The 27,472-nt window shown below is 39.2% G+C and overlaps 1 protein-coding gene across 1 annotated transcript in view; it reads right to left on the bottom strand.

Annotated features, from left to right (window-relative positions):
• Nucleotides 1-2,536: 2,536 nt before the first annotated feature.
• LOC130367431 (store-operated calcium entry regulator STIMATE-like) overlaps nucleotides 2,537-27,472 on the bottom strand; it is an 80,572-nt gene continuing 55,636 nt past the window's right edge. Inside the window, exons 5-8 of the mRNA XM_056569850.1 lie at nucleotides 20,818-20,930; nucleotides 16,479-16,562; nucleotides 14,673-14,798; nucleotides 2,537-3,534 (exon numbers count right to left, since the gene is read on the bottom strand). Of these exons, the coding sequence (XP_056425825.1) occupies nucleotides 3,496-3,534; nucleotides 14,673-14,798; nucleotides 16,479-16,562; nucleotides 20,818-20,930 (362 nt within the window). The 3' untranslated portion in view covers nucleotides 2,537-3,495. The remainder of the gene's footprint in view (nucleotides 3,535-14,672; nucleotides 14,799-16,478; nucleotides 16,563-20,817; nucleotides 20,931-27,472) is intronic.

Raw genomic sequence — 27,472 nt, 5'->3', positions numbered from 1 at the left:
AAAGTTGGACAGAATGAAGAGCCAGTGCTTTTTGTCCTGTCAATCACTCTGACTGCTCTTTGCTCTGTCAATCACTCTGACCTGCATTATGCTGGCAAACACAAGAGGCTAAACAGACTAAAAAGAAGAGGCTATGCTATGAACTGCACAGGAGCCTTGCAAATATGTTGTTTTTTTTTTGGCAAAGAGGGCTGCTACTGACTAAAGGGGGAAGGTTGCTCATATCTGAAGGGGGGCTGCTACGACATACAGGGGGGGGGGCTAGTACTACCTACTGGGGGGCTGACACTGCCTACAGGGGGCAACTATCTACTACTTTTAGTGACAAACTATAAGTAGGGTGACCTATCTACAGGGGGCAACTATCTACCGGGTGACCTACCTACTCAGGGCACCTGCGTAATGTGGGAGACTATGGAAAGGGACCAGTCTACCTACTAGAGTGGCTTAACTACTTAATGGAGGAGGGACTTACCTACTCTTCCCCAACCCACTTATTTACCCACTCTACTGTGTGGGACATCATAGGGGGTATAGTGTTTGGGGCACTTTAGGTGCTGGAAAAGTGCAGAGCCTAACATGTTTTCCTGGCAGGTTCTGTGGAGACAAGTTGTGGCTGGAAGAGATCATCAGGACAGTCTGGGCTGGATGGAGAAAAAAGGAAAGTGAACCACTCCAATTATAAAAGACATTACCTTATCACTTCATGGTAACTGTATGGGGGGGGGGGGGATTTTCTTCCTTGCATGGTAATATTGATTATATTGGTTTCAGTATACAGGATTTGGTCAGTAAAAGTAGGATGGTAATAAGTATGGTGATAACATTTCTCCTTGTATTCTGGTATTATTGATGATATTTGTCTCAGTATATAGGATTTGATCAGTTTCAGTATTATGGTAATATTAACCTCTTAAGGACGCAGGGCTTACCTGTAAGGCCCTGCACCCGGTATATAACGTGGGGTCACGCCGTGACCCCGCGTCATACCGTGTCGGTCCCGGTGGCTATTGATAGCCGGGACCCTGGGCTAATAGCGTGCGGCACCTATCGTTGTGCCGCCCGCTATTAACTCTTTAGACGCGGTGATCAAAGGTGATCGCCGAATCTAAAATGAAAGTAAAAGTAAAATGAAAGCTTCCCGGCAGCTCAGTCGGCTAGCACGCAAGCGGAGGTTCCATCACCTGTCTCCGTCGCGGCCGATCGGTGATTGATTGCTCCAAGCCTGAGATTCAGGCTTGAGCAATCGACCACCTATAACACTGATCCCTGCAAAGCTATGGCTTTGCAGTGATCAGTGTAAAAGATCAGTGTGTGCAGTGTTATAGCCCCCTATGGGAGCTATAACACTGCAAAAAAAAAAGTGAAAAAAAAAAAGTTAACAAAAAGGTCATTTAACCCCTTCCCTAATAAAAGTTTGAATCACCCCTCTTTTCCCATAAAAAAAAAAAAACTGTTAAAATAAAAATAAAAACATATGTGGTATGCGGAAATGTCCGAACTATAAATATTTTGTTAATTAAACCGCACGGTCAATGGCGTACGCGCAAAAAAATTCCAAAGTCCAAAATAGCGTATTTCTGGTCACTTTTTATATAATGAAAAATTATGAATAAAAAGCGATCAAAAAGTCCGATCATTACAAAAATGTACCGATAAAAACTTCAGATCATGGCGCAAAAAATGAGCCCTCATACCGGCCCGTACACGGGAAAAAAATAAAAAAGTTATAGGGGTCAGAAGATGAGAATTTTTTACGTATGAATTTTCCTGCATGTAGTTATGATTTTTTTCAGAAGTACGACAAAATCAAACCTGTATAATTAGGGTATCATTTTAATTGTATGGACCTACAGAATAAAGATAAGGTGTCTTTTTTCCCCCGCAAAATGCACTGCGTAGAAATGGAAGCCCCTACAAGTTATAAAAAAAAGTTTTAAAAAAAATGTTTTCTTCAATTTTGTCGCACAATGAATTTTCCCTTTTTCCATTTCGCTATGGATTTTTTGGTAAAACGATTGTCACTTAAAAGTACACTTTGTGGCGCAAAAAATAAGCCATCATATGGAATTTTATGTGCAAAATTGAAAGCGTTATGATTTTTAGAAGGTGATGAGGAAAAAATGAAGAAGCCAAAACGGAAAAACACTGAGTCCTTAAGGGTTTAATCTTACTTGTAGACTGGTATTACTGATAATATTGGTCTTCATATACAAGATTTGGTCTCCGTAACAGTATGGTTACTGATATGTGGTTTGCTCAAAATATTTGGGACAATTTTTCTTTCAGTTAAATTCCAAATCTTCAGATATCCTCCTATGTGGGTCTAGTTCTGATGGAATTTTGTCCTGATGCATAAGGTGCACCTCAATCATTCCACATTTTGGACAGGAAGATAAATACTGTGAAACCTTTCCTGAAGACCACCTCTTTACGGAGAACAACCCAATCCGTACATTATGCACAGTTGCTGTTTTCTCAAATAGGTTTCCCAGTTTTTTTGACCCATATGAAATAAAGATTTTGCTGACAATTTTATAGTAATATTTTGGTTAGGTTATTTATTTTTTTCATATAAAATAGATACAAATATAAATTTGAACAAAAAAAATAAAGCACTTTCTCTAGGCTCTCACACTGGGTTATGGTTTCCATTTTTTTATCAGTTAGCACAGCAGCAGACTAGAGTCAGTTGAACATGACAGAACTACAATACCATTGTAAACAAAGCTTTACATACAAAGAAGAATTGGACAGTTCAGACATTGAATATTTAAGGATTTTTTTTTTATAGGCAACAGCAACATATTTTAAGTGTGTCCATAAGTGTATGTTCCCACTGAGGAAATTTCACGCTGAATTTCCCAAGTGGATCCAAGCCACCAAAAATTGTTGCTAATTTTGTGCAGAATTTGCTGCCAAAATTAACCCCTGAAATTAAAATTCCCATTGACTGATGGGCTTTTGTGGGCAGATTCTACCTATAGAATGAACATGATTACTCTTTTGGCTGAATCAAATTTCTCATTGGAAATTCTGCTATGTGTGAACTAAGCAGCAGCTGAAATGAGCAGGTGGCTGCTGCAAGTGGAATCCACTCGGAATTTCCTCTTTGCAATTCTAAGCAGAATGTCTGTAGTGTGGACAAGCCCTAACACTCTGATATAGTGCCTTCCATTACTCCTGTCAAGAAGTCATCAAGCCAGACTTTAGTGCAATGAAAAAGTCAATGAATATCACATAATAAACAATTAAACACAAAGGTAAGAGTCTCTGAGCCTTATCAAATGTTAAATGCCACTGTGGAGATACTGTGCTCTCAATGTCCTTCACTCATTGCATGTTCCGAATAGTATTGCCGAATTATTCTTGCAATATCAAAATTATTCATGTGCATTTATTGTTTTTTTGTAATAATAATATCAGAGAATTGATCCCAAAAGTGTTCACAAGCAGCAAAGTGTTCCATAAAGAATTGAACTGATAACAGCCATGTTAGCAATATGTACGAACAGGTGACGGTCCGAGCAAAACCTGAAAAAAACAAACAAAAAAAAAACATAAATATAGTATGTTAAAGTGTCCCATATCCTAGAGATGTGCCAAAGTTTTAACCGGTCAGGGCCTGGGTATTTAGACCCCGGCCGATTGTTAGAGCCAGCTGAAGTATGTTTCTCTCCCCGGATTGTTGTGATATCTGCCGCACTGCAAGAGACTGTCTCCGCAGGCTTAAAATGGAGCTCATCTCCTGCAGTGAGGTTAAAATGTCCACTGGATTTACTTGCACCTAACATGGCTAAATGAAGCTGTGTGGTCTTATTGTAACTCTTTTCCTAAAAATATATATTTTTTTTATAATTCCAGTGCCCATTTAAAGGGTTCATGGTAGAGTCTCTGTTCCACCAGTCTGGATTAAGGGGTCACTCAGTATTTTAAAATAGGGAGAGATTTATCATTTAAGGCGGATGGGGCAGGGAGAATACACTGGGGACCGTCTGATGATTTGAGGTTCAGGTAGCATGAGAGTGATAACAGGTTCCCTTTAATAAAAATATACTGATTAATAAAGCCACATTAAGGACATTACTAGCATACACATAGCACAATCATAGAGCTTATTTGAAACTTCAAAACATTATTGACTTATCTTAATAAGACCTTTGTATAACTTTTTGATGTCCACAACAAAAGCAATGTCTAAAATCCTTCAATATCTCAAACTAGTACGAGCATCATTTACTATTAGCTATGGTGAAATTACCACTACCGATTAAAACTGACGGCCAGTTGACATGTTAGGCTGCCATCACACTGCCATCGGGACCCGTCACTAACGGGTCCGCCAGGCTCTATTTTTTTGGGCCGAAAAACGAGCCGATGGGTCCCGATGGACCCCGTTCACTATGATGGGGTCCCGACGGACCCATTATTTTTAAGCGGCGAGTAGCGTGAGAAAACTTTGTGCAAGCAAAACATTTTCTCCTGCTATTCATGATCCTAAAAAGTAGCCTTAACAATATAGATAAACATCATCATGCAAAGGAGGACATAAACAATGAGGATAGACCGGAAGCAGTGGCACAAAAAGTATACTGTCACAATAGCAATGTATTTTACACCATATACCCTAAGTTGGTGTGTACTAGTTGAGTATTCGGGTACCAGGTTATGCTCCACACTGTTGACATTGTACTATATTACAGCACAAATGAGGCCAATCAATAGGTGTGAACATAGGCACCAAATTTCAGCCTGTCCTACCGATAATTACCCAAAGGATCTTTAGTTTGCATGGTCTAAGAATTAGATAGTATATCTAACCCCACTGATTGTACATTTTGTAAACTTTAGATGTGGTTTGAAATAGTTTTTAACTACAGTCTGTGTGAATGTGTGAGATTTTTACATCATCATACATACTGTATCTAATGACAAAGTTCTGAATTAAGAATAAGTCTAAACTACCATTACAAGCATTAGAGAAGCAGATGTATGGGTATAACAAAATGAGATCATAATTACATAAAGTGGAACAAGAAGGAGAATGACATAGATACTTTTGCTAGTATGCAGAAAGATAACAATCTGAAAGTGCATTGCCATGGGAACTAAAGGCAAACACTGATCTGAGGAGAACCATTGTTTTGTGGATAAGGAAATAAGGAGAATTTGAGAATAAAGGTCAGTAACAGAGGTTGAGAAAGCCAATAAGATACATTCAGAGGATACTGTGTGCAGAATAATTCTGTGTTCACAGAATCTGATCGAAAGATTAAGAAAATGTCACTTTTACTTTGAGATGAAAAGCCCTTTACTTAAATTAAAAATGTTAACTTGCTAGCATCATTTCAGCATAACAAGAATTTCCAAGCACTAAAAAGACTATAACAAAAGGTCACCAAATGCAGAAAACACTAGTTTCATAGCTGGCACAAATGACAATCTTTATTTATTTATTTTTTTCATTAAAGTTAAATGCCTTTTGACAGAGGTTTCCAGGCTATAAAAAATAACATGCAGAGAAATACAGCTATTTTACCAGCTATATATAAACATCAGGGAGAAAGTCTCAAGGGATTAGGATTGGCTTGAATTTAAAGAACGTGATAAGTTACTTATGGGAACATTTACATAAAATCAGAAAACTGCTTAAAAGAAAATTACACTTTTTGTTGTAGATTTTAAATTTATGTTTTATGTAAATAAATTGTAGTTGGCAAAATTTATGTCACAAGTGGCACTGTTACAGATTCACACCTCACCACCCTTTTCTCTTTGAGATGGTCACATCATGTCGCTAGACAATCTGTGTGCACTGCTATTCTCTTTAATAAATGTGACCCAGCAAGCCTTCTTAAAGAATGTTAAACTTTTTTTTGAGTTTCTACGAAATGTGACCAAACTCAAGTCTCAAACATGGCTAGTGTTTTGTTAATGCCTTTTGTGCTGGGCTGTTGCATTGCAGATTATATAGTGCTAGGAAAGTTGCACTTAGTTGATGGTGGAACAGTCTCCTGGGGTGTTTACTCTGTATGCGTATACAGTATTCTATATTAAAAATCACCGGAAACCCTTCCAAGATGGAAGCACAAAACTTTAAACACAGCTTCAGAAGGCATTGGCTTTGGCTGGAGCAGACATTACCCAAGGTATAGTTCTGTTTCTTTCTCTGATGCAAGGTGTAAACTTCTTGACTTACAGTTCTCCAGTTTCTCTGATGGCAAGCCTCAGAGGCAAGAGGTTTGGGTCCGCTTGTCTTTAAATGCGGCTAGGAGGCATGGACATTATTTGTCTCAAATGGTACTGCAATTCCCAATGATGAGGTGCAGATCTGTAGGTTTTGTGAGTGGCCAGAGGCCCACTTGGGTCCTAGTATGAAGCTATGAGGTCCTTTTTCAATTAAATCCAGCAGGCTAAAGTTCTCCTCACTTCTACAAACATACAGTTAGTATTGACTCATTTGAGGGATTAAACAAAGACTGTATATAGAACATGGGGCATCCTCAATGCCTAGAGAAAAGGTTTCTATACCAACTTGAAAGTGGATTCTTTACTGGAAAAGTGTTGAACCTATGGAACTTGTAACTTAAGGTGTTATGGCAAAGTCACTAAAATAATTCAAAAAGGGGTCTGGATGACTTGAGTGTAAAAATATGACAAGTTATAGTCACTAGATTCAGGAGTAGGGTCATTTATTCAGGATTCAATAAAGAGACACTAAAAATGTAACGCATTCCACAAAGGAAATGTTCATAAACCAATGCTGATTTCACTGTAAATATAAGTGACAAATGCACATTAAAAATGCTGTGCCTGAAAATATCAACCCCTCCCATATGCCCCATTAGAAAGCTCCCTTTATTGACCAGATCACTGTAGAAATGGGTCCTGCTCTCAAAAGCCTGGCACAAACATTTGTAATGTACAGAGAAAATGTACGGCTAAGCTGTAGATGTGCCTCATTTAAAGGGGCTAATCTATGGGCATGTCACTTTTTTCTGTGAGGAGAAAAAGATTTTGGTGTGAAATTAGATTTTTTTTATGTTATACTTAAAGTATGGGTGCACTCAAACTAATAAAAGGAATATTTGTGTTAGGTTGAAGCATACACATTCTAGCCAATGACTATGAGGGACATTTATGATTGTTGCTTTGGTAAGCGAGTTCTGTTGTCCATTTTTTTCCTTTTGGTTTTGCTTATGTATGACTCTTTTATTATACTGTCACAGAGGGTTGATAAATCTGGCTCACCTAAGCAAAAAACAATAAATCACTTTTGAATACCATATTTTTTAGCACACATAAGCAAAAACCAATAATTGACTTCAGAACACCACTTTGTAACCCCACCTCAAGCCGCAGCTGTGAAAAAAATGTGCGATATATATATACACACACACTATATATATATATATATATATATATATATATATATATATATATGCGCACACATATACACACTGTATATGTGTGTGTGTGGTTTTTTTTTAACCACTTTTTTTTACCCTAAATAGATCTGTGTATCCTGAGGACTACTTCAGATTTGGTGGAGTACAATGACCAGCATTTTTTTTTGTTCAGTATTAATAAAATGGTTACTGAGGGCTTGTGGGGAGTGTTTATTAAAAAAAAGTTTTATAAACTCATGTTTTTTTTTTTTTTACTTTACAGGCTTAGTAGTGGAAGCCATCTTATAGATGGAATCCATTACTAAGCCGGGGGTAGTCGTTAGCCCCAGAAACAGCTAGTGCTAACCCCCAATTATTACCCCTGTACCCACCACCACAGGGGTGTCGGGAAGAGCCGGTGCCAACAGGCTCGGAGCATCAAAAATGGTGCTCCTGGGTCTAGGCGGTAACAGGCTGGTGTTATTTAGGCTGGGGAGGGCCAGTAACAATGGTCCTCGCCCACCCTGGTAACGTCAGGCTGTTGCTGCTTGGTTGGTATCTGGCTGAGAATGAAAATATGTGGAACCCCACACGTTTTTCATAAATAATTAAATATTAAAAAAAACAAACAAACACATAGGGTTCCCCCATTCTGAGCCAGATACCAACCAAGCAGCAACAGCCTGGCATTACCAGGGTGGGCGAGAACCATTGTTACTGGCCCTCCCCAGCCTAAATAACATCAGCCTGTTACCACCTGGTACCGGCCCTTCCTTGCACCCCCTGTGGCGGTTGATACAGGGGTAATAATTGGGGGTTAGTGCTAGCTTTTTTAAGGGCTAACGATAAGCCCTGGCTTAGTAATGTATTCAGTCTATGAGGATGCGTTCACATGCTATTACTAGCAGCTGGTTTCATGCTGTGGGAAACCAGCTGCGAATTTTGCTACCATTGATTTAAATGGGTCCACAGACAGTCCACAATAGTGTCAGATTTGCGGACTGCCCTCTGACCCATTTAAATCAATGGAAGCGTAACTCTCAGCGGGATAGCCACTAGCGTGTGAACGCACCCTAAGACAGTTTCCATTACTAAGCCTGTAAATTATTAAAAAAAATTATAAAAAAAACACGTTTAGAAAATCTTTAAAAATAAAAACACTCCCTCACAAGCCCTTGTTAACCATTTTATTAACATTTGAAAAAAACTAAAAACTGTGGTCATCGTAGTAGTCCAAAGGATACACAGATCCAAAAGAGAAGATAAAAAAAAACATGGAAAAAAGGTTAGTACATTTATTGTAGTCGGCACCCGCTGCAGGACTACAACTCCCAGCACGTCCTTACTGTAAGGGCATGCTGGGAGTTTTAGTTGTGTTGCACTGGTGGGAGATGTGAAGGCGGGTTGCAAGCTTGTTACCCACACGTACATCTTCCACCTACCTGCCGCACTACTGCAACTCCCAGCATGCCCTTACAGGAAGTCTGGAGATGTGCGGGTGGGTGACAAGCTTGTCACCCGCCCTGCACCATTACAACTCCCAGCATGTCCTTACTGTAAGGGCATGCTGGGAGTTGTAGTAGTGAGGCGCAGACAGGTGACAAGGAAGCCAGGGATGTGGGCGGCATTGTGCTTCACTCCCTGGCTTCCTAGGGGGAAAATGAAGTTACGGCACTGTAACGTCATATTTCCCTCTGGCAGCTGTGATCGGCCAGGAGGTCTAGACCAATCACAGGTCTGCCCAGGAAATTTGAAATTACAGTACTGTAATTTCATATTCCTGTCGGCCGACTCTGCTCCCTGGCCACCTGCCTGCAAGCTGTTGGGACTACAACTCCCAGTATGTCCTTACTTTAAGGACATGCTGGGAGTTGTAGTCCTGCAATAGCTAGCGGGTGGGTGGTAGATGCGGGCGGGTGGCCGGGAAGCGGAGCTTTACAAAAAGACGCATGAAAAGTCGCAAGTGCGACTTTTCGTGTAACTTTTTGTTAAGCTCAGCTCTCCGGCCACCCGCCCACATCTACCACCCGCTAGCTATTGCAGGACTACAACTCCCAGCATGCCCTTACAGTGAGGACATGCTGGGAGTTCTAGTCCCAACAGTTTGCAGGCGGGTGGTACATATGAGCGGGTGTCTGGGAGCTGAGCTGCGCAAAAAGTCTCAAGGGGGTTTGCGACTTTTTGTTTGCTTACATGCGACTTTCACACTTGATAAATTCCCGACCACTGCAAAGTGAAAACTGAAAATTGCTTAGGTGGGGCTGATTGGTATTTTTTGCTTACCCACAAAAGTCGCACAAAAAAGTTGCTTACGCGCATGAGCGACTTTTTGTGCAAATATGTAACCAAAAAAATCCTCTAAATACCTTGATAAATCTCCCCCTAAATGGGGTGCAGTAGTGTAAACCATTAATGTTCCTTATAAAGATCTGTATGGAAACATAGCCAAGGGCATCATCCATGTTTACAAAAAAAAATATATAATTTTGCCCTCGATATAGAAAGATAAGGTTTTACTGTACAATTTATTAAAGTATGGAAACTATACCACTTAAAGTGCTAGTGAAAAAATGGTTACAAGGAGGCTGGAAATCAGTTATTAAAAACCAGTATCACTAGTTATCTATAGTAAATCACATTTATATGGAGAACTAATTCAAGGACTTTTTCTGACGTTGCTTCCATTACATGGGGATAAACCTGGCAGCTTACATTACAGGAGTTTGTTTTAGCCTACCTCTAAATCAGTATGGACTTTTTAAACTTTATCAACTATATAAGAAAATGTTACAAGTCTAGAATACTTGACATATTTAGATGTACTGTACGACATCCCTGTATGTTAAGCAGTGTGCTCACACTCAGATGCAGCGTCATTACATACCTCACAATTGCATCCTAAAATTCTGTAATGAACTAAACTTTCCAGGGAGATAGATAGGAAGTGGAACGTCAAGTAGGACAGGACATTGATATTAGTGACTCATTATTTCTTGGCTGCTCTGCACACTAACACCTGCTCATAGCCTTGAACTGCTCCTCTACACAAGACTGCCAAAAAAGCAAAGTCTAATACAGCAATGTCAGAAAAAACTGCAAAATACCTGTGCAGATAACATTAGTATTTTCATTCTGTTTAGCTATTTACCCAGCAACAATGGAATCAGAGTAAATTTATAGCTGCTGTGTATGTGAAAAACATCATTTTTAGAGAAAAATAAGGAATGAATGCATGCATGGCCACCTCTGCATTCAGTTTAAAATTGCAGAATGCAAATGGCAGATGAGTTTTGATGTTAGACGTTAAAGGGGTTATCCACCATAATGTGATTTTAGTAAGTAACTGGCAGACAGTAATGGTCATGCTTAGGAAGGATCTGCGCTTGTCTTGAGGCTAAATGACTATGTTGTGAGAACACTGTGGCTAGCTTTTTGTGAACTGGTATTTCCTGTTTGACTTTTTTTTTTTTTTACTACAAATCCCACAATTCCATATTCCTCCCTCCCACACATCAGCCACCCCACCCATTGAAACATGAATGAGCTGCATCCATTCAAATCTGTGTGGTTTTCAATCAGGGTGCCTACAGCTATTGCAGATTGATCTCTCTCCCACCGAGCGATCCCTCCACCCATGGAAGCAGACAGGCTCCCTGTCATCAGCTGACTAGTGTGTCAGGTCTCGGCTGCTTTGCAACCTGGGAAAAATCTGAGACAACAGTCATTTTGTATGCTGGTAAAAATAAATATTGGAGTGAAAATCACAGAAAAATTGTGAGAAAACCGTCACACACAGGTACAGACACTATATTATGAACTACACTAACTTTACAGCCCCTGTAGAATAGTCAAATGAAAAAAAATTCCTTGAATACCCCTATAAGCTTAGGGAACTACTATGGTTAATTCCTTAGAATACAGCTGTGGACATTGAGCTGTGAAAGTACTGGAAACACTGGTTAATTGCATACTAAGCAGCAGCTGTAAAATCTAACAAAATTTTAGGTTGCAGAAAGTTGGAATTATTATTTACCGATAATTCGTTTTTCATGAGTCCATCATGAAAGCACCATGAAATTATCCCCTGTAGCTCTAATAGGAACAGGAAACACAGAGAGGTTAAATAGGCCGCTGCACATCCACCCCTCAGTGGTTTTAAATTAACTAAAAGCATGAAGGTTTCTTCCTCAGATTGATGGAGAAAAAGTTCTGGACTTTCCAATTTTTCTTGTTGGCAAAGATATCTATTTCAGTGACTGAAAGACTTGTAAATTTAGTTCCCATTCCCTTGGATCCACTTGGTTCCGGCTTAGGAAGTCTGCTTCCCAATTTTCTATGCACTTCAGATGTACAGCTGTAAGGGAAAGAACATTTTTCTGTGTCCAGATGAAAATCTTTGAGGAGAGATCTCTTAGAGGGGAAAGTCTTGTTCCCCCTTGGTGGTTGAGAAAGGACACTGTGGTTATATGTCTGGATATACCTTCACGTGATGGTTTTTAAGAGATGTTCTGAAGCTCTTAATGCCATAAAAACTGCCTTCAATTTCCGAAAGTTGGAGGAAAGACATCGGGTTTTCTGGGACCATGAGCCCTGAAGATGAAAGTGCTTGACGTGAGCACCCCAACCCCAAAGACTCGCGTCTGTCGTAACTGTAACAGCAGGAGAGAGGATCCAATGAATTCCCATAGAGAGATTCTTTTTCTTCAGCCACCAAGCTAATGAGGCTTTTACCTGATGTGGAATTTGAAGTATCTTCTCTAAAGACAGTTGAGATCTGTCCTGTACTTTCAAAATCAGAGATTGAAGGGGTCTCGAATGGCTTTGAGCCCACGGTGCTGCTGGTATACAGGATGTCATTGACCCTAAGACTGACATGGCTTTTGTTATAGGACAAGAATTTCTCCATATCAGATTTTTTATTTTCAGCTGAAGGGAGAAAATCTTGTCTTCTGGGAGAAAGGTCTTTTGTTTCTAAGTGAGAAAGGGAATACCCATAAGAATCAAAACTATATACTACTTAAGAAAGTAGAATATAGGGGGAAAAAAGCAGCATAGAGCAAGGCAATATGGTGCTAACCCCAAAGAAACCGATGCTATAGAAAAAACCATGTCATACATAAGAAAAAGCAGCACAGAAAGTAAGTGAACCTTCTAAGGGCCAGCTACTCACGGTTACAGCTGATGCCGAGCACTCCAGATGAGAAGAGCGGGGGGCAGCACACACATCCATGACTCAGCAGGATGTAGGATGGAACAGAGGAGCAATTTATACTCCTCTGTTCAAACTTAGCGCCCCTCCATGCTTCTCCGGCGTTCCCGTGGGGGCCGCCATCTTGGGGGAGGGACTTCCCGCCCCAGCCAATGCCTGAACACGCACGCGTCTGTGGGTGTGACATCACAGTCGCTCGCCGCAACGTCAGATGTGCGCGCCCCAGCAGCATGGAGCCCAAAACAGCCAGGGAGCTCCTATGAAAACCGAGACCGGCCAGAACAGGACTCCTGCCGCATAAACCCGGGGCGAGCGCCGTGGCAGGAGGAAGGGACCAGTTGGCAACAACCTGGAGGAAGCACGACCCGGTGCAGCACAGGGGGAGTCAGATGCCAGCATGACCAAAGCCCCCACTGCCTGGAAGCCCCGTCCGGAGCAGAAACCAGCCCACCAAAGGTAAGAACCTCAGTCTCCGTGTATGCTCCTAGGAACAGAAAACACTGAGGGGTGGATGGGGAGCGGCCTATTTAACCTCTCTGTGTTTTCTGTTCCTATTAGAGCTACAGGGGATAATCTCATGGTGGTGCTGTCATGATGACGAAGTGAAAAAACATTTTAAATGCTCCTGAATATAGCGTAGAGTTGGACAACACACTCCAGGGCGGACAAGCTAGAAGTAGCTTCTGACACTATATTGATGAACAGTGTTGCTTACAACTAAGGGTTCATACACCCTACCATATTAATGCTCTGTAAATATTTTAGTTAAAAGTGGCTGGCAACTATAGACTTTTGTAGGACTAACATAAATGTTGCAACTTAAAATCTCTCAGATGACTTAAGTTGAAGATGAAATACTGTTTACCTTCTTATGATTACTAAGCTGGTATGCAGCATAGGATTGGACTAACCCCTAGGAATGGACACAGTGCAGTTTCCCTTTCCTTCTATGTTAAATGGTAACAGCTATTTCAAGCTATTTTCCTCCTTGTGACTTCTAAAATATTAGTAAATATATGTGCAGGAGAGGGGGAGGGGCTGTGTACCTACAACCATTGAATTGAGTCTGTCTCCCTCCTCCATCTCACTGTCTCTGAAAGGTAAATCAAGGCTTCCCTCTCATTACAAACTTGCAAAGTCAGTGGACCAGTAATCCTTCTACCTCCCCATACTACCTATAGTATTGCAGTGTAAATCATTCCCGGCACAGGGCCAGTCTGTTCAGTCCATAAAAAAAAAAAAAATTACGCATTTTACCTGTAGTGTTTGTGGTAATATAGAAGTAAACCCCAGCAAAAGTTGGTGGTGGATACAAAAAGCTACAAGGAGCTTTGTCACCAAAGTTAAACACATTGGGAAAGATTTATCAAAACCTGAGCAGAGGAAAAGTTGCCCAGTTGCCCATAGCAACCAATCAGCATTCTTCTTCCATTTTTTTTAAAAGCCCTCTGAAAAATAAAAGAAGGGATCTGAATCAGTTGCAATGGGCAACTGGACAACTTTTCCTCTGCACAGGTTTTATAAATCCCCCCCATTGTTTCAGTGCACTTGAGAAAGGAGGTAGTGTACCACCAAAATGTTGTAACTTTGTGACAAATAAGGCTCCATGTAGCTTTTTGTATCCGCTACCAACTTGTGCTGTGGTCTACTTCTATATTGCCTCACCAGTACTATGCTATGGCATATTAGAAATGAGTAGGTGCTGTGCTGTTATTGGCCAGACTAGTAAGAAAAAATAAGTAACTGTGGTCCTATCCCCTGAAATGGAGTGAATGAGAAATAGCTGTGCACTATGGAAGGGGCTCTCAGGGGCAGCGAGAGCACTAAAGGCATCACTCTGAAGGGTTAATCTAACAAAACCATGCAGGTTTATGAAAAAAAAAATTAAAATAATGGGTAGGCTTTAAATACAATACAATGGAGGAAACATACAGGATGAATTTCTAGATGGTCAGTCATTCATTCATATGACAAACATCAATGCTCTCAAATGATTCATCTCTAAAGTGTAGATGTTGTACCATAATTTAACAATGACCTTGGGGAGGGGAGTCTTGTACAATACAGAGACTTACCTGTGTTTCTTCATCAACTACTGATGGTAAACCATGGGCATCTTCACTGTGTTTTAGACCATTATCCACTCCCAATCTTTTACTTTTTCTCATTATTAAACTGTCCACTACCCAAAACATTATAGCCTGGAATGAAATAAAACAAATTATTGTCCAAATTCCTATATAAGGGAAAGCAGACACTACAATGTAGCTTGCATAAATGCTTTAGCAACAGGCAACGGGATACAGTTAGGGAATAAAAAATGTAAGGTTATAGCTGAAGTGGCTCCAGCCCGAACGTGTTTGCCAAGACTTCTCAATTTTAACACTGTGTATAACCCCATCAGTTTAAAAAAAAAAAAAAAAAAGTACTAGTATCTCCTCTCTCTTCCAAAATTTATCTTTACATGATTTCTTGATCTATTCTCAGTTTCCAATCCTTAAAAAAACGAACACATGAAAAATTAGGGACTGCATAATTGGGGTAGATATATATTTTATATATATATATATATATATATATATATATATATACACACATACACACACACACACATATATATTTTATATATATGTTATATTCTACTGTTTAATCTGCCTTATAGGGGTTGTTTTGCCTTCCACTGTGTGCGAGCTACGGTAAAGAATATCCTGATTGTTATCCAGTACAATGCTCAGTTCTGCCATATTTAAAATAAGGACATTGGAAGTTCCAGTTTCTGTCTCTTAATCCTGTGTCTAACCCAAACCAGTTACCTGACTCTGCCTGATCCTGTTGTACCTCGGTGACCTCCTGTGCCTGACCTGGACTGTTAACCATTCCTGTGCTCTCATCAAGTGTATACCACCTAGCTACAGCTGAGAATATCAGCTTTGCTATAACACCAACTCAGCTCTACTACATTGAACTGGTCTTTGCTACACCACTACCACTTACAGCATCAGCTCATCCCTCCTGCCTGTATTTCTGGTGTTTAGCACTGGGCCATTGTGGCCTGCCTTGCCAGCAGCTACCTAACCAGGATCACTCTTGCTGGAAGGGACCTGGTATCTCCCCCTGTAGATAAAGTCCTGCTTGGCATCCTGGAGTGGAATAAAGGGTAAAGACAAGGGAATACTTAGACTCCAGTCCCATGTTTGTCCCAAAGTCACACCAGTAGGAGGCACAACAGGTCCATACCCCATGCATTACAAAAATGTACTGTTAGTGACGTCACTACTGCATGGATCTGGGGCCAAGTGTTGATTAGAGTAGCTATCTGTTGCTTTCTTTTTTGAGTGTTTATGACTGTGGACATATGCAATTTGGAGTATTGTATACAGGTCTACTATTGTTCATTTGTTTTTTCATTGTAATGAATACAGAATCTTTTTTCATCTATACTTTAAGACCGATGATCCCTTCAGATACTAAGTAAGTGGATTATTAGCTACATAGTGGATTATTAGCTACATAGTTGCTATAGCGCCGATACACATATATATTTTTGTATGTCTAATTTACAAATCTGTTTAAATTTCTGGAGCCAGTTGATTTATATATATATATATTTTTTTCCTGGAATACCTCGTTAAAAGATAATGGGCTATCACCAAATGTATTATTTTATAAACAATGTAATGGGAATCATGTTAACAAATGTCATTATCCTAATGCAAATGTGTAAAGTAAAACATTTTATATGGCAAAAGCCTCTTTAGATCAGCAATGGTAAACCCTACTTCTCTGTGACAAAAAAAAAAAAAGAAAACACAAAAAACAAAATGACAGACACAATCCACTAAAAAAGAACATTAGGTTGACATCACATGAGCTGTACTCACATTGACTATAAAAGGCACCACCAGCATAACCAGGACAAGCTCCAACTTTGGATCTGGAATGTAGTCCAGCAGAATTTCCTGAAGCTACACAGAGAGAAAAATACAAAGCTAAAAGATACACATTGTACAAACAGACCTGTCACTTTAGAGGTTTCCCAGCCAGAGTTCACACACAGTTATTGAAACGTTAAAGCAAAGATACAATAACATATTACACAGTAGAATGGAGAGCGAGGCATTAGAGGCAGACACTCAAGGTCACATACACAGAATAGAGACATCCATTATGTATTCAGTTTTCAGTGCGTCCAAAGTGGCTTACATGTAAAAACACACTAGATTCTTCTTTTATCATTTCTGTTTATAAAGGAAAAACAATCTGGATTGTGTCTATTCAGAGGGCTTCATTTATATATACCCACATTAACCCATTTGATAAAAGCTATTATGTGTTATAATGATGATTCATATGATCACTGGTATGCAAACATTTGTAAAATGTTATAATAATTAATATTATAAAATACAAAAAAAAAAAAAAATGTTGATAACAGCTTAACATAAGAAGTAAATCAACTCTCAATGGCATACTGTTATGTAAAACCCCCAGCACTCTATGCAGTGCCAAACAAGGCGGTTAGCATGAAATGTAAGACATTTTGTAATTTAGTCGGTTCAATAAAATGAAAGATCAGCAGCAAAATCTCTGTTTCTGCATAAATAACTTTATTAACTTTAACCCTTTAAGGACTAAAAATCATAACACTTTCAGTTTCCACCTACAGACCTATATGAGGGCTTGTTTTATGCACTACCAATTTAACTTTTTAATGACATCAGTCATTGCACCACAAAATATACGGCAAAAAAAAAAAAAACATTTGTGGGACAAAATTGAAAAAAATAAATAAAAAACATGCAATTTTGTAATTTTTTGCGTCTTTTGTTTCTATGCAGTGCACTTTTTTGTAAAAATTACATATTTATTCTGTAGGTTTTATATAGGGTTTATTTTATTTTACTACTTAAAAAAAAAATCATACATGCACCAAAATTAGAATGTTTAAAATTGTCATCTTCTCACCACTATAACTTTATTTTTCCGCATACGGGGCTATACAAGGGCTAATTTTTAGCGTCGTCTGTCGTTTTTATTGGTACCATTTTTGTTTTGATGGGACTTTTTGATAGCTTTTTATACATTTTTAAGGGTATATAAAATGACCAAAAATATTTTTTTTACATATACGCCATTGACCATGCGGTTTAATTAACATTATAATTTTATAGTTTGGACATTTACGCACGCGGCAATACCACATATGTTTATTTTATTTTTTTTATGGGAAAAGGGGGTTGATTCAAACTATTATTAGGGAAGGGGTTAATAAGCTGATCGGGACAATGCAGTGATTGAGTTGCCGGGAATGCTTCGTCTCATTTTTTTTTTCCAAAGTTGATCGCCGTGTCTAAGGGGTTAATGACGGGCATCACTGCAATTTGAGATGTCCAGCATTAGAAAAGGGTCCCGGCCGATGATAGCCGCCGGGACCACCCCGCTATGATTTGGGGTGAGCCCGTGTCATAGCAGGGGAGCGGGTGCAGGGCGTACAGGTATGTCCTGCATTCTTAAGAGGTTAAAGTGTACCTGTTAGTTAAAAAAAAACAAAACTTTGGAAATGTCATAAAGACACGTCAAAAGTTTTGATCAGCCATGGTCCGAGTGTTCAGACCCTGACCAATTGTTAGAATGAGCCGAAATCAATGGGACGCTACTGCAGCAGAATGTCCTTGCGGAATATTCTGGTGGAATTCCGCACAGATAACGGGCTAGCAAAAAAAAAAAATAGGATGGTGGGAGCTACCCTTTAAGCATCTTGCCTGTTCTGTAAGAAAACCTGATAATACATTTTCTATGGAGGTCTAATCAATTTCTAGGATCCCAACTGATCAACCATTAATTCCCTACCCAGTAGATAGATGATGCGTTGTAATATTGGGATAGTGTCTTTAAAATAATTAGGTAGAATAAATAATATTTCTGACATAAAAACTTGTGAAATTCCGTCAACATTATTGTGAAATGCATTTCCATCAAAGAAATAAAAGCGGTGCACCAAAATAATTGTAATTCTACAGTGAATCTGACTACAAAGCAATAGTAGCAATGTGACCGGGCAAAAACGATGTCCCATATTTTGGTGCATAATTTTGGCAGGTGTTGTACGAAAAAGGTCAAATGAGGATGCGTGAGACGGGGAGATGGTCCACTGTTCTACCAAGAACATCAAATCAAAATTTTTTTTCTATACGCTTAATTAAATCTTTAGGTTATTTTTTTTTTTTTTGTTATAAAGTTTAAAGGGGTATTCCAGGCCAAAACTTTTTTTTATATATCAACTGGCTCCGGAAAAGTTAAACAGATTTGTAAATTACTTCTATTAAAAAATCTTAATCCTTCCAATAGTTATTAGCTTCTGAAGTTGAGTTGTTCTTTTCTGTCTAACTTCTCTCTGATAACTCACGTCCCGGGAGCTGTGCAGTTCCTATGGGGATATTCTCCCATCATGCACAGCTCCCGGGACGTGACATCATCATTGAGCAGTTAGACAGAAAGCTTCAGAAGCTAATAACAATTGGAAGGATTAAGATTTTTTTAATAGAAGTAATTTACAAATCTGTTTAACTTTCTGGAGCCAGTTGATATATATATATATATATATATATATATATATATATATATATATATATATATATAAAAAAGGTTTTGCCTGGAATACCCCTTTAAAGTCCTATACAAGTCTATGGGAAATATATGTTATTGCATAACTTTCAAACGGTTGGAGATATTTCGATAATACTTGGTCACATGTTACTTATATGTCCACTTAAAATATAGGATAGTTAATTTAACTCTTAACTACCCCCATTTGTGAGGGTCAGGGTTTTTGTTTAAAGTCCCAAGCAAATCAATACGAAATGTATGTTCCAACATAACTTCCGCACGGCTGGAGATATTTCAATACCTGGTACACATATTACGGGTCGGGATAGGAGGACGGGATAGGAGGACGGGATAGGAGGACGGGATAGGAGGACGGGATAGGAGGACGGGATAGGAGGTGATTATGAAGGAAAAACGGGCAATGCCGGGTACTCAGCTAGTTATAAATAAATACATTTGTTAAATATTAAAATTAAGTCTATTGTCTCATGAGTTTACTGAGGTAATACAGCTACCTCAACATCATTTACACTTCAAATGGTGCATACACAGATGAAAAATGGCACACACGCAACACTTTGTACCATGAGCCACTCCTGGTATAAAATGCATACCATAAAACTATCATGACAAATGATTTGAAGGAACTAAAATATCGTCATGCCTGCAAGTTCATTCTTATGAATGTTACAAGAGGTTGTTTTACACAAAGAACTTAAAGGGGTACTCCGGTGAAAACCTTTTTTCTTTTAAATCAACTGGTGGCAGAAAGTTAAACATATTTGTAAATTACTTCTTAAATCTTAATCCTTCCAGTACTTATTAGCTGCTGAATGCTACAGAGGAAATTCCTTTCTTTTTGGAACACTGATGACATCACGAGCACAGTGCTCTCTGCTGACATCTTTGTCCATTTTAGCAACCATGCATAGCAGATGTATGCTAAGGGCAGCATGGTGGCTCAGTGGTTAGCACTGCTGCCTTGCAGTGCTGGGGACTTGGGTTCAAATCCCACTAAGGACAACAATAAATATAGCATTATTATTATTATAATAACGTCAGCAGAGAGAACTGTGCTCGTGATGTTATCAGAGAGCATTCCAAAAAGAAAATAATTTCCTCTGTAGTATTCAGCAGCTAATAAGCACAGGAAGGATTAAGATTTTTTAATAGAAGTAATTTACAAATATGGTTAACTTTCTGCCACCAGTTGATTTAAAAGAAAAAAGGTTTTCACCGGAGTACCCCTTTAATGTAATTCACTAGAGACAGTACACGATCATAAAATGTAAACAGGAATAAGCAGTGTTGCATTTGAAAATGTGCCCAAGGATAAAAATAATCTACCAATCTTGACTGGCGGTGATATATAAACTGTCATGCCATAGAATATATACCTTTTATGTCATAGTGGAAAAGTAGCCAGTAACCTAACTATTAAAGTAAATAATTACATGTTAAGTATGTCATAAATCATATGATGAAGACCAGCATTATTTAATGGGCACAATGAATAAACATCTATCTACCAAGAGCTTGTGCCCACCTGGACTATATACACACACGTTAACTATTTTAGGAATCCTACCTCTACAGATATACAAGATTACCTACCTTTGTCCATCCTGGGATGAGCAGAACAAGGCTTATTACGGTCTTTTCAACAATCATTATTAAGAGATACAGCCCACACTGGCCTAGCCATGCTGCAGCCTGCGGAGGTTCCCCTAGGAAATGTAATACAGCATCAGTGTATAAAAGGCAAACATAGTTACCATACATAGTCAGTGGATATTTGCAACAGAAGCTTAGTACAGGTTGCATCAGGCAGAAACATCTGGTTCTACATAAGTATTTGCCCCACAGAAGCATAAACTGGATACTGGAATTCAAGTGTTAGATAAATGCACCATTTGCAACATTATTTAAAAGATTCTATCCATAGGTATCCATGTAGCTGCATATATAAATTACAATATTGCAACTGGGTCATGTGATCTCGTGTATGTAGACAGGATGTCAGTTTTCTGTTTGTCTGACTTCCTTGAGCTACAGAAATTACATAATCACCTATCAAATTCCTCCTGGCAGCTCTCATCCCCCTATGCCTCCCCGCTCTGCTCTTTATCTGTATATCCCCTATTCATAGAATGCTTCTGAAGAGATCATTTCTGCCCTAAGAGACCAGGAATGAAGTGATATAGTAGGAGAGTCCATACACTGATTAGCTATTTTAAACTCTCATGTCTCACACTGTCTCAGATATGTGCAGATTGTTTTACAATCCTTTTGCGTCCATTTGCAGTACCTTTTTCCCTGTCAAATAAACAGGAAGAGAAAGGAATATCATAAATTTAACATTGAAGTCAATGTGAAACAGATGAGCCTGTATTGTCATCTGTTTGCATCCATTTTTTTTCAATACGTTTTTGATCCGTTTTTACTTTACTTCTGAGCAAGCTCAGAAGAGGTGTGAGGAAGTAGCCAGACAGAAAACAAACAAACAAATAAACAAGCAAAAACAGATACAAAACAGATAATAAAGGATGCAAGAAGATACAAAAGGATGCCACTTAATCTTCCTCACTGATCTGTCACATGCTACACTTGAATAGGAATTAGAGCCAATACAGTGATTAGACACAATCCACCGATGCATACCACATTCACTAAAAAATAGGTATACACTAGGCATACAATTTATTCTGAAAGTTTTCAGATCCTTTATCTTTTTTTTTTTACATTGTGCTAAAATAAAACAAAAACAGTTTTCCCTCATCCTGCATGAATTGCTCCATAATAAGAATGTAAAAATAGAATTTATGAAAATTTAACTTTTGCAGGGGCATATGTATTCAGACCCTTTAAATGTACCTCTTAGCATTTCTACACCTTGACTATGGTAAATTCAGTTAATTGGACATAATTTGGAAAGACACACCCCTTTCTATATAAGGTCTTAAAGCTGACAATGTATATAAGAGCAAAAACCAAGTCATGACAGGAGAAAAAACTGCCTGTAGAGTGCAGAGACAGGATTATGAGGTGCCACATACCTGGAAAAGGGTACATAAATATTTATGCTGCACTGAAAGTTCCCAAAAGCACAATGGCCTTCATAATTTCTAAATGGAAGAGGCTTGGGACAACCAGGACTCTTTGCTAGAGCTGGCTGCCAGCCTGCCACCCCACCTAAATAAGTAATTGGGGGAGAAGGGTCTTTGTAAAAGAGATGACCAATAGTCACTCTGGCTGAGCTCCAAAGATCCTGTGTGCAAATGGGAAACACTCCCAGAAGGCCAACTATCACTGCAGCACTCCACCAGTCTGGGCTTTAAATGGCCACTATCACCAAAACTATATTTTTAAAAACAATAGAGCCATAGAAAATAAGTATCTCTCTAATACTATTTCATAATTTTTTTCCCACAGTTTCCCTTAGAAAACTGCTCCTATAAAAGTGGCTACTAGAGGTCCTCATAACATGTCCCACAATGGTCTTTTCGACGTTAGCAACATCAGTGTCTCAGTTGGAATACAGGAAGTGAGGGGGAGGCTTTATAAGCCTGTGTGTGCTCCCTGTGTGAAGATCTCCAACACAGAGAGCTAGGGAGAGCTGGCAGTGAGTGAGATGCTGTGATTGGCTGAGAGAAGGCCACACCCCCTCACACCTCCCCAGCTCTCTGCAGCATCGAGAAGGAGAATGATTCAGTGCAGAGCTCCATCCATAGTATAGAGGAGAAGAGGGAGCACAAGTTTGACAGCATGTTCACCCTCATACAGCAGCATATTCACCAGTAACATAGTAACATAGTTCATGAGGTTGAAAAAAGACCAGAGTCCATTAAGTTCAACCTATATTCCTAGAGTCCCTACTGAGTTAATCCAGAGGAAGGCAAAAAACCCTCATACTAGAGGTAAAAGTTCCTTCTCGACTCCAAATATGGCAGTCAGAATAAATCCCTTGATCAACGTTCTGTCCCTATAAATCTAGTATACATAACCAGCGATGGTATTACTCTCCAAGAATGCATTCAGACCAGTTTTGAACTCTTTTACAGAGTTCACCATGACCACCTCCTCAGGCAGAGAATTCCCATAGTCTCACTGCTCTTACAGTAAAGAACCCCCGTCTATGCTGGTGTAGAAACCTTCTTTCCTCTAAACGTAGAGGATGCCCCCTTGTTATAGATACAGTCCTGGGTATAAATAGATCATGGGAGATATCTCTGTACTGTCCCCTGATTTATTTATACATAGTTATTAGGTCGCCCCTAAGCCTTCTTTTTTCTAAACTAAATAACCCCAATTCTGATAATCTTTCTGGGTACTGTAGTCCTCCCATTCCCCGTATTACTCTGGTTGCCCATCTTTGAACCCTCTCCAGCTCCACTATATCTTTCTTGTACACTGGTGCCCAGTACTGTACACAGTATTCCATGTGTGGTCTGACTAGTGATTTGTACAGCGGTAGAATTATTTCCTTGTCGTGGGCATCTATGCCCCTATTGATGCACCCCATGATTTTATTAGCCTTGGCAGCAGCTGCTTGACACTGGTCACTACAGCTAAATTTACTTTTAACTAAAACTCGTAAGTCCTTTTCGATGTCAGTGGTCCCAAGTGTTCTCCCATTTAATACATAACCCCAGCCCGGATTTTTCCTCCCCATGTGCATTACCTTACATTTATCAGTGTTGAACCTCATTTGCCACTTCCCAGTCCAAACCTCCAACCTATCCAGATCCATTTGTAACAGTGCACTGTCCTCTATAGTGTTTACCACTTTACAGAGTTTAGTATCATCTGCAAAGATTGTTACTTAATTATTCAACCCCTCTACAAGGTCATTAATAAATATATTAAACAGAATAGGACCCAAGACGGACCCCTGTTGTACCCCACTAGTAACAGTCACCCAATCAGAATAAGTACCATTAATAACCACTCTGTTTCCAATCACTGAGCCAGTTACTTACCCACTTACACACATTCTTCCTAGCCCCATCCTTCTCATTTTATGCACCGACCTTTTATGAGGCACCGTATCAAATGCTTTGGAAAAATCCAGATATAAGATATCCAGCGATTGCCTCTGGTCCAGTCTGGAGCTCGCTTCCTCATAGAAGCTGATGAGGTTAGTTTGACAGGACCGATTCCTCATAAAGCAATGCTGATATGGGGTCATACGTTTATTTTTATTAAGATACTAAAAAATAGCATCTCTTAGAAAACCCTCAATCAATTTACATACAACGGAGGTTAAACTAACAGGCCTATTATTCCCTGGGTCACCTTTTGTTCCCTTTTTAAATATTGGTACCACATTTGATATGCGCCAGTCCTGGGGAACAGTCCCTGTTACTATAGAGTCCCGGAATATTAAAAATGGGGGTCTGTCTATAACATTACTTAACTCCTTTAGAACCTGGGGGTGAATGCCATCTGGACCTGGGGATTTGTCTGTTTTGATTTTTTGTAGGCGGCACTGTACTTCTTCCTGGGTTAGACAGATGACCTGTACTGGGAAGTTTACCTTATCACACTGTATTTCACCTGGCATTTCATTTTCCTTGGTGAACACAGTGGCGAAGAATTTGTTTAATATATTTGCTTTTCCTGATCCCCATTTATAATTTCTTCTTCATCATTTTTTAAGGGGCCCACACTTTAATTTTTGACCTTTTTGCTATTTATATAGTTACAAAACATTTTGAGTTAGTTTTACTCTCTTTGGCAATGAGTCTTTCTGTCTCTATTTTTGCGGCTTTTAACTGTTTTTTACATATTTTACATTTTTCTCTATAGCTTTTTAATGCTTCTTCACTGTTGTCCTGTTTTAGTATTTTAAATGCTTTATATTTGTACTTTATTGCCCCTTTAATGTTTTTATTCATCCATATTGGTTTTCTTTTATTTCTGACCCTTTTATTCCCATTAGGTATATATTTATTACAGTGATAATTTAAGATATATTTAAAAGTCTCCCATTTAGTGTCAGTATTCATATTTTTGAAGATATCACCCCATTTTATACTGTTAAGGGCTTCTCTGAGCTGATCAAACTTTGCCTTCCTAAAGTTCATTGTTTTTGTGGCCCCTCGAGAGATTCCCTTATTGAAGAATAAGTTATAATGTATTCTATTATGATCACTATTTCCCAGGTGTCCTTTTACCTGCACATTAGTTACTCTGTCAGGTCTGTTGGTTAATATTAAGTCTAGTAGGGCGCCCCCTCTGGTCGGGCTCTGCACCATTTGGGACAGATAATTGTCTTTAGTTATAGTCAGAAACCTGTTTCCTTTATGAGATTCAGAGGTCTCAGTCTCCAAGTTTATATCAGGATAGTTAAAGTCCCCCATTATTATCACATCATTTTGATTTGCTGCTTTGTTTATTTGCCTCAGTGATTGATCTTCTGCCTCTTCCATTATATTTGGTGTCTTATAACAAACCCCTATCAGAATTTTTTTATTTTTATCTCCATATATTTCTACCCATAATGCCTCCACATTATCGTCTCCCTCCCATATATCCTCCCGCAGTGCGGCCTTCAGACTTGATTTCACATACAGACAAACTCTGTAGCCTCAATATAAGTCCGACTCAGTGACTGTCTCACAGTGCTCCTCCCAGTTCTGTCTACTCCCCCTTCTGCCACCGCACCACCATTTTGTTGCACGCTCAGCCTGCCCTGGAGGATAGCCTACTCTGTATTACATCTTCTCCCGACAGCCTGGTAGGTCAGAGCTGCCACCAATATTACTCACAATTCATACACACAATGTGCTGTTCTGCAGCCCTGGCTGGATATGTAAGTGACTGCATCAAGGCCTCTGTCTGCACTGCTTTTCACATGGGGGTAAGTGCACTGCAGAGCATTGCACCCTAGTGTCTTCTACAGAGCCTAGGGTGCAATGCTCTGCAGTCTGCACATACCCACCATGTGTATAGCAGTGTGTTTAGTGTACATTCCTATACAGGTGGAGGTATGTGCAGAGCATTGCATCGGTCAGTGACCTGGGGCCTCTGAGTCTGCACAGTCACTGCTATTCACATCTGTACATACACTAGAGTGCTATGCTCTGCACATACCCCGCATGTATAAGTGTGTGTAGTACACTGCTATACATGGGGGCATGTGCAGAGCATTGCACCCTAGTGTTTGTATATGTTAGCGAATGGGATTGGACCAAAAAAATCATCGGGAGCGGGCTGGAGCAGGATTGAAAAACCAGTCCCGTGCAGGGCTCTACTACATAGTGTATAAGGAGAACAGCAGGCAAACTACAGTAATCCTCCTTCCTCTCTGTGTAACATGTGCAGCATTAAACCAGAGGGGAAAGGGTTACAGAGCCGAGTGCAGTGATTGGCTGACAGCTCAGTGACACACAGTGAGGGAGAAAGTTTAGTCATGTACAATGAGGGAAAAAAAGGGACACACCCCCTGCCTGAGAGAAGATGGAAATTAAGTGTGATCTGATATAAGCGGATTTTAAAAGAAATACAGAAGCTAGACACAAAAGTTATATGTACATGATCAGGATGAGGTACTGAGCTTTAAGGCAGAGTGGCCAGAAAAAAGTCTGTCCTCTGTAAGAGACACCTGAAAGCTTGCCCGGAGTATGCAAAAAAAAAAAAAAAAACTCCTAAAAGATATTTATTGCAGAATATGGGGAATTTTTTTTTCTATTTTAGCACAAGTCTGCAACGCAACTATTTGTAATAAAATGTTAAAGGGTCTGAAAACTTTCTGAATGCACTGTACACAAGAACCTCTACTTTATTTTTTCAATAACAGGCTATGCTGCACGACATAAGCAAAACCTAAAACAAATCACGAAGAAAAAATACAAAACAATTAAAAGAAAAGAATTGCCTTCTCTCTAATCTAGCCAACATTTATATTAAGAGACTTTTAGCGCAGTTATGTTTTAAACAGATGGAAAATCTATAAAACTTTCAAATGGGAGGAGAAGACTGAACAACCACTTAAATGATGTGAGATCTTCTCATTTGTTTAGTAAAGACTGAAATAAAACCACACATTAAACTAAACTATTGGACCCCTTCTTTAACTAAACAATAACTTGTATTCTTGTTGCAGACAATGAAGGGATATTAAGGGACATTCTCATGATTACAAGATTAGGGGGGGGGGCAATGAAACAGGGGGAAAAACATGAAAATGGTTATTATGGAAATATAAAATTATAAATTCTATAATCTCTTCCAATAACCAAAAAACTAACAAAAAATTCACAGTTTT

Source organism: Hyla sarda, chromosome 4 (assembly GCF_029499605.1).
Source record: "Hyla sarda isolate aHylSar1 chromosome 4, aHylSar1.hap1, whole genome shotgun sequence".
In the NCBI taxonomy this organism is placed as follows: Eukaryota; Metazoa; Chordata; class Amphibia; order Anura; family Hylidae; genus Hyla; species Hyla sarda.
This window is presented reverse-complemented; position numbering and strand designations above follow the sequence as displayed.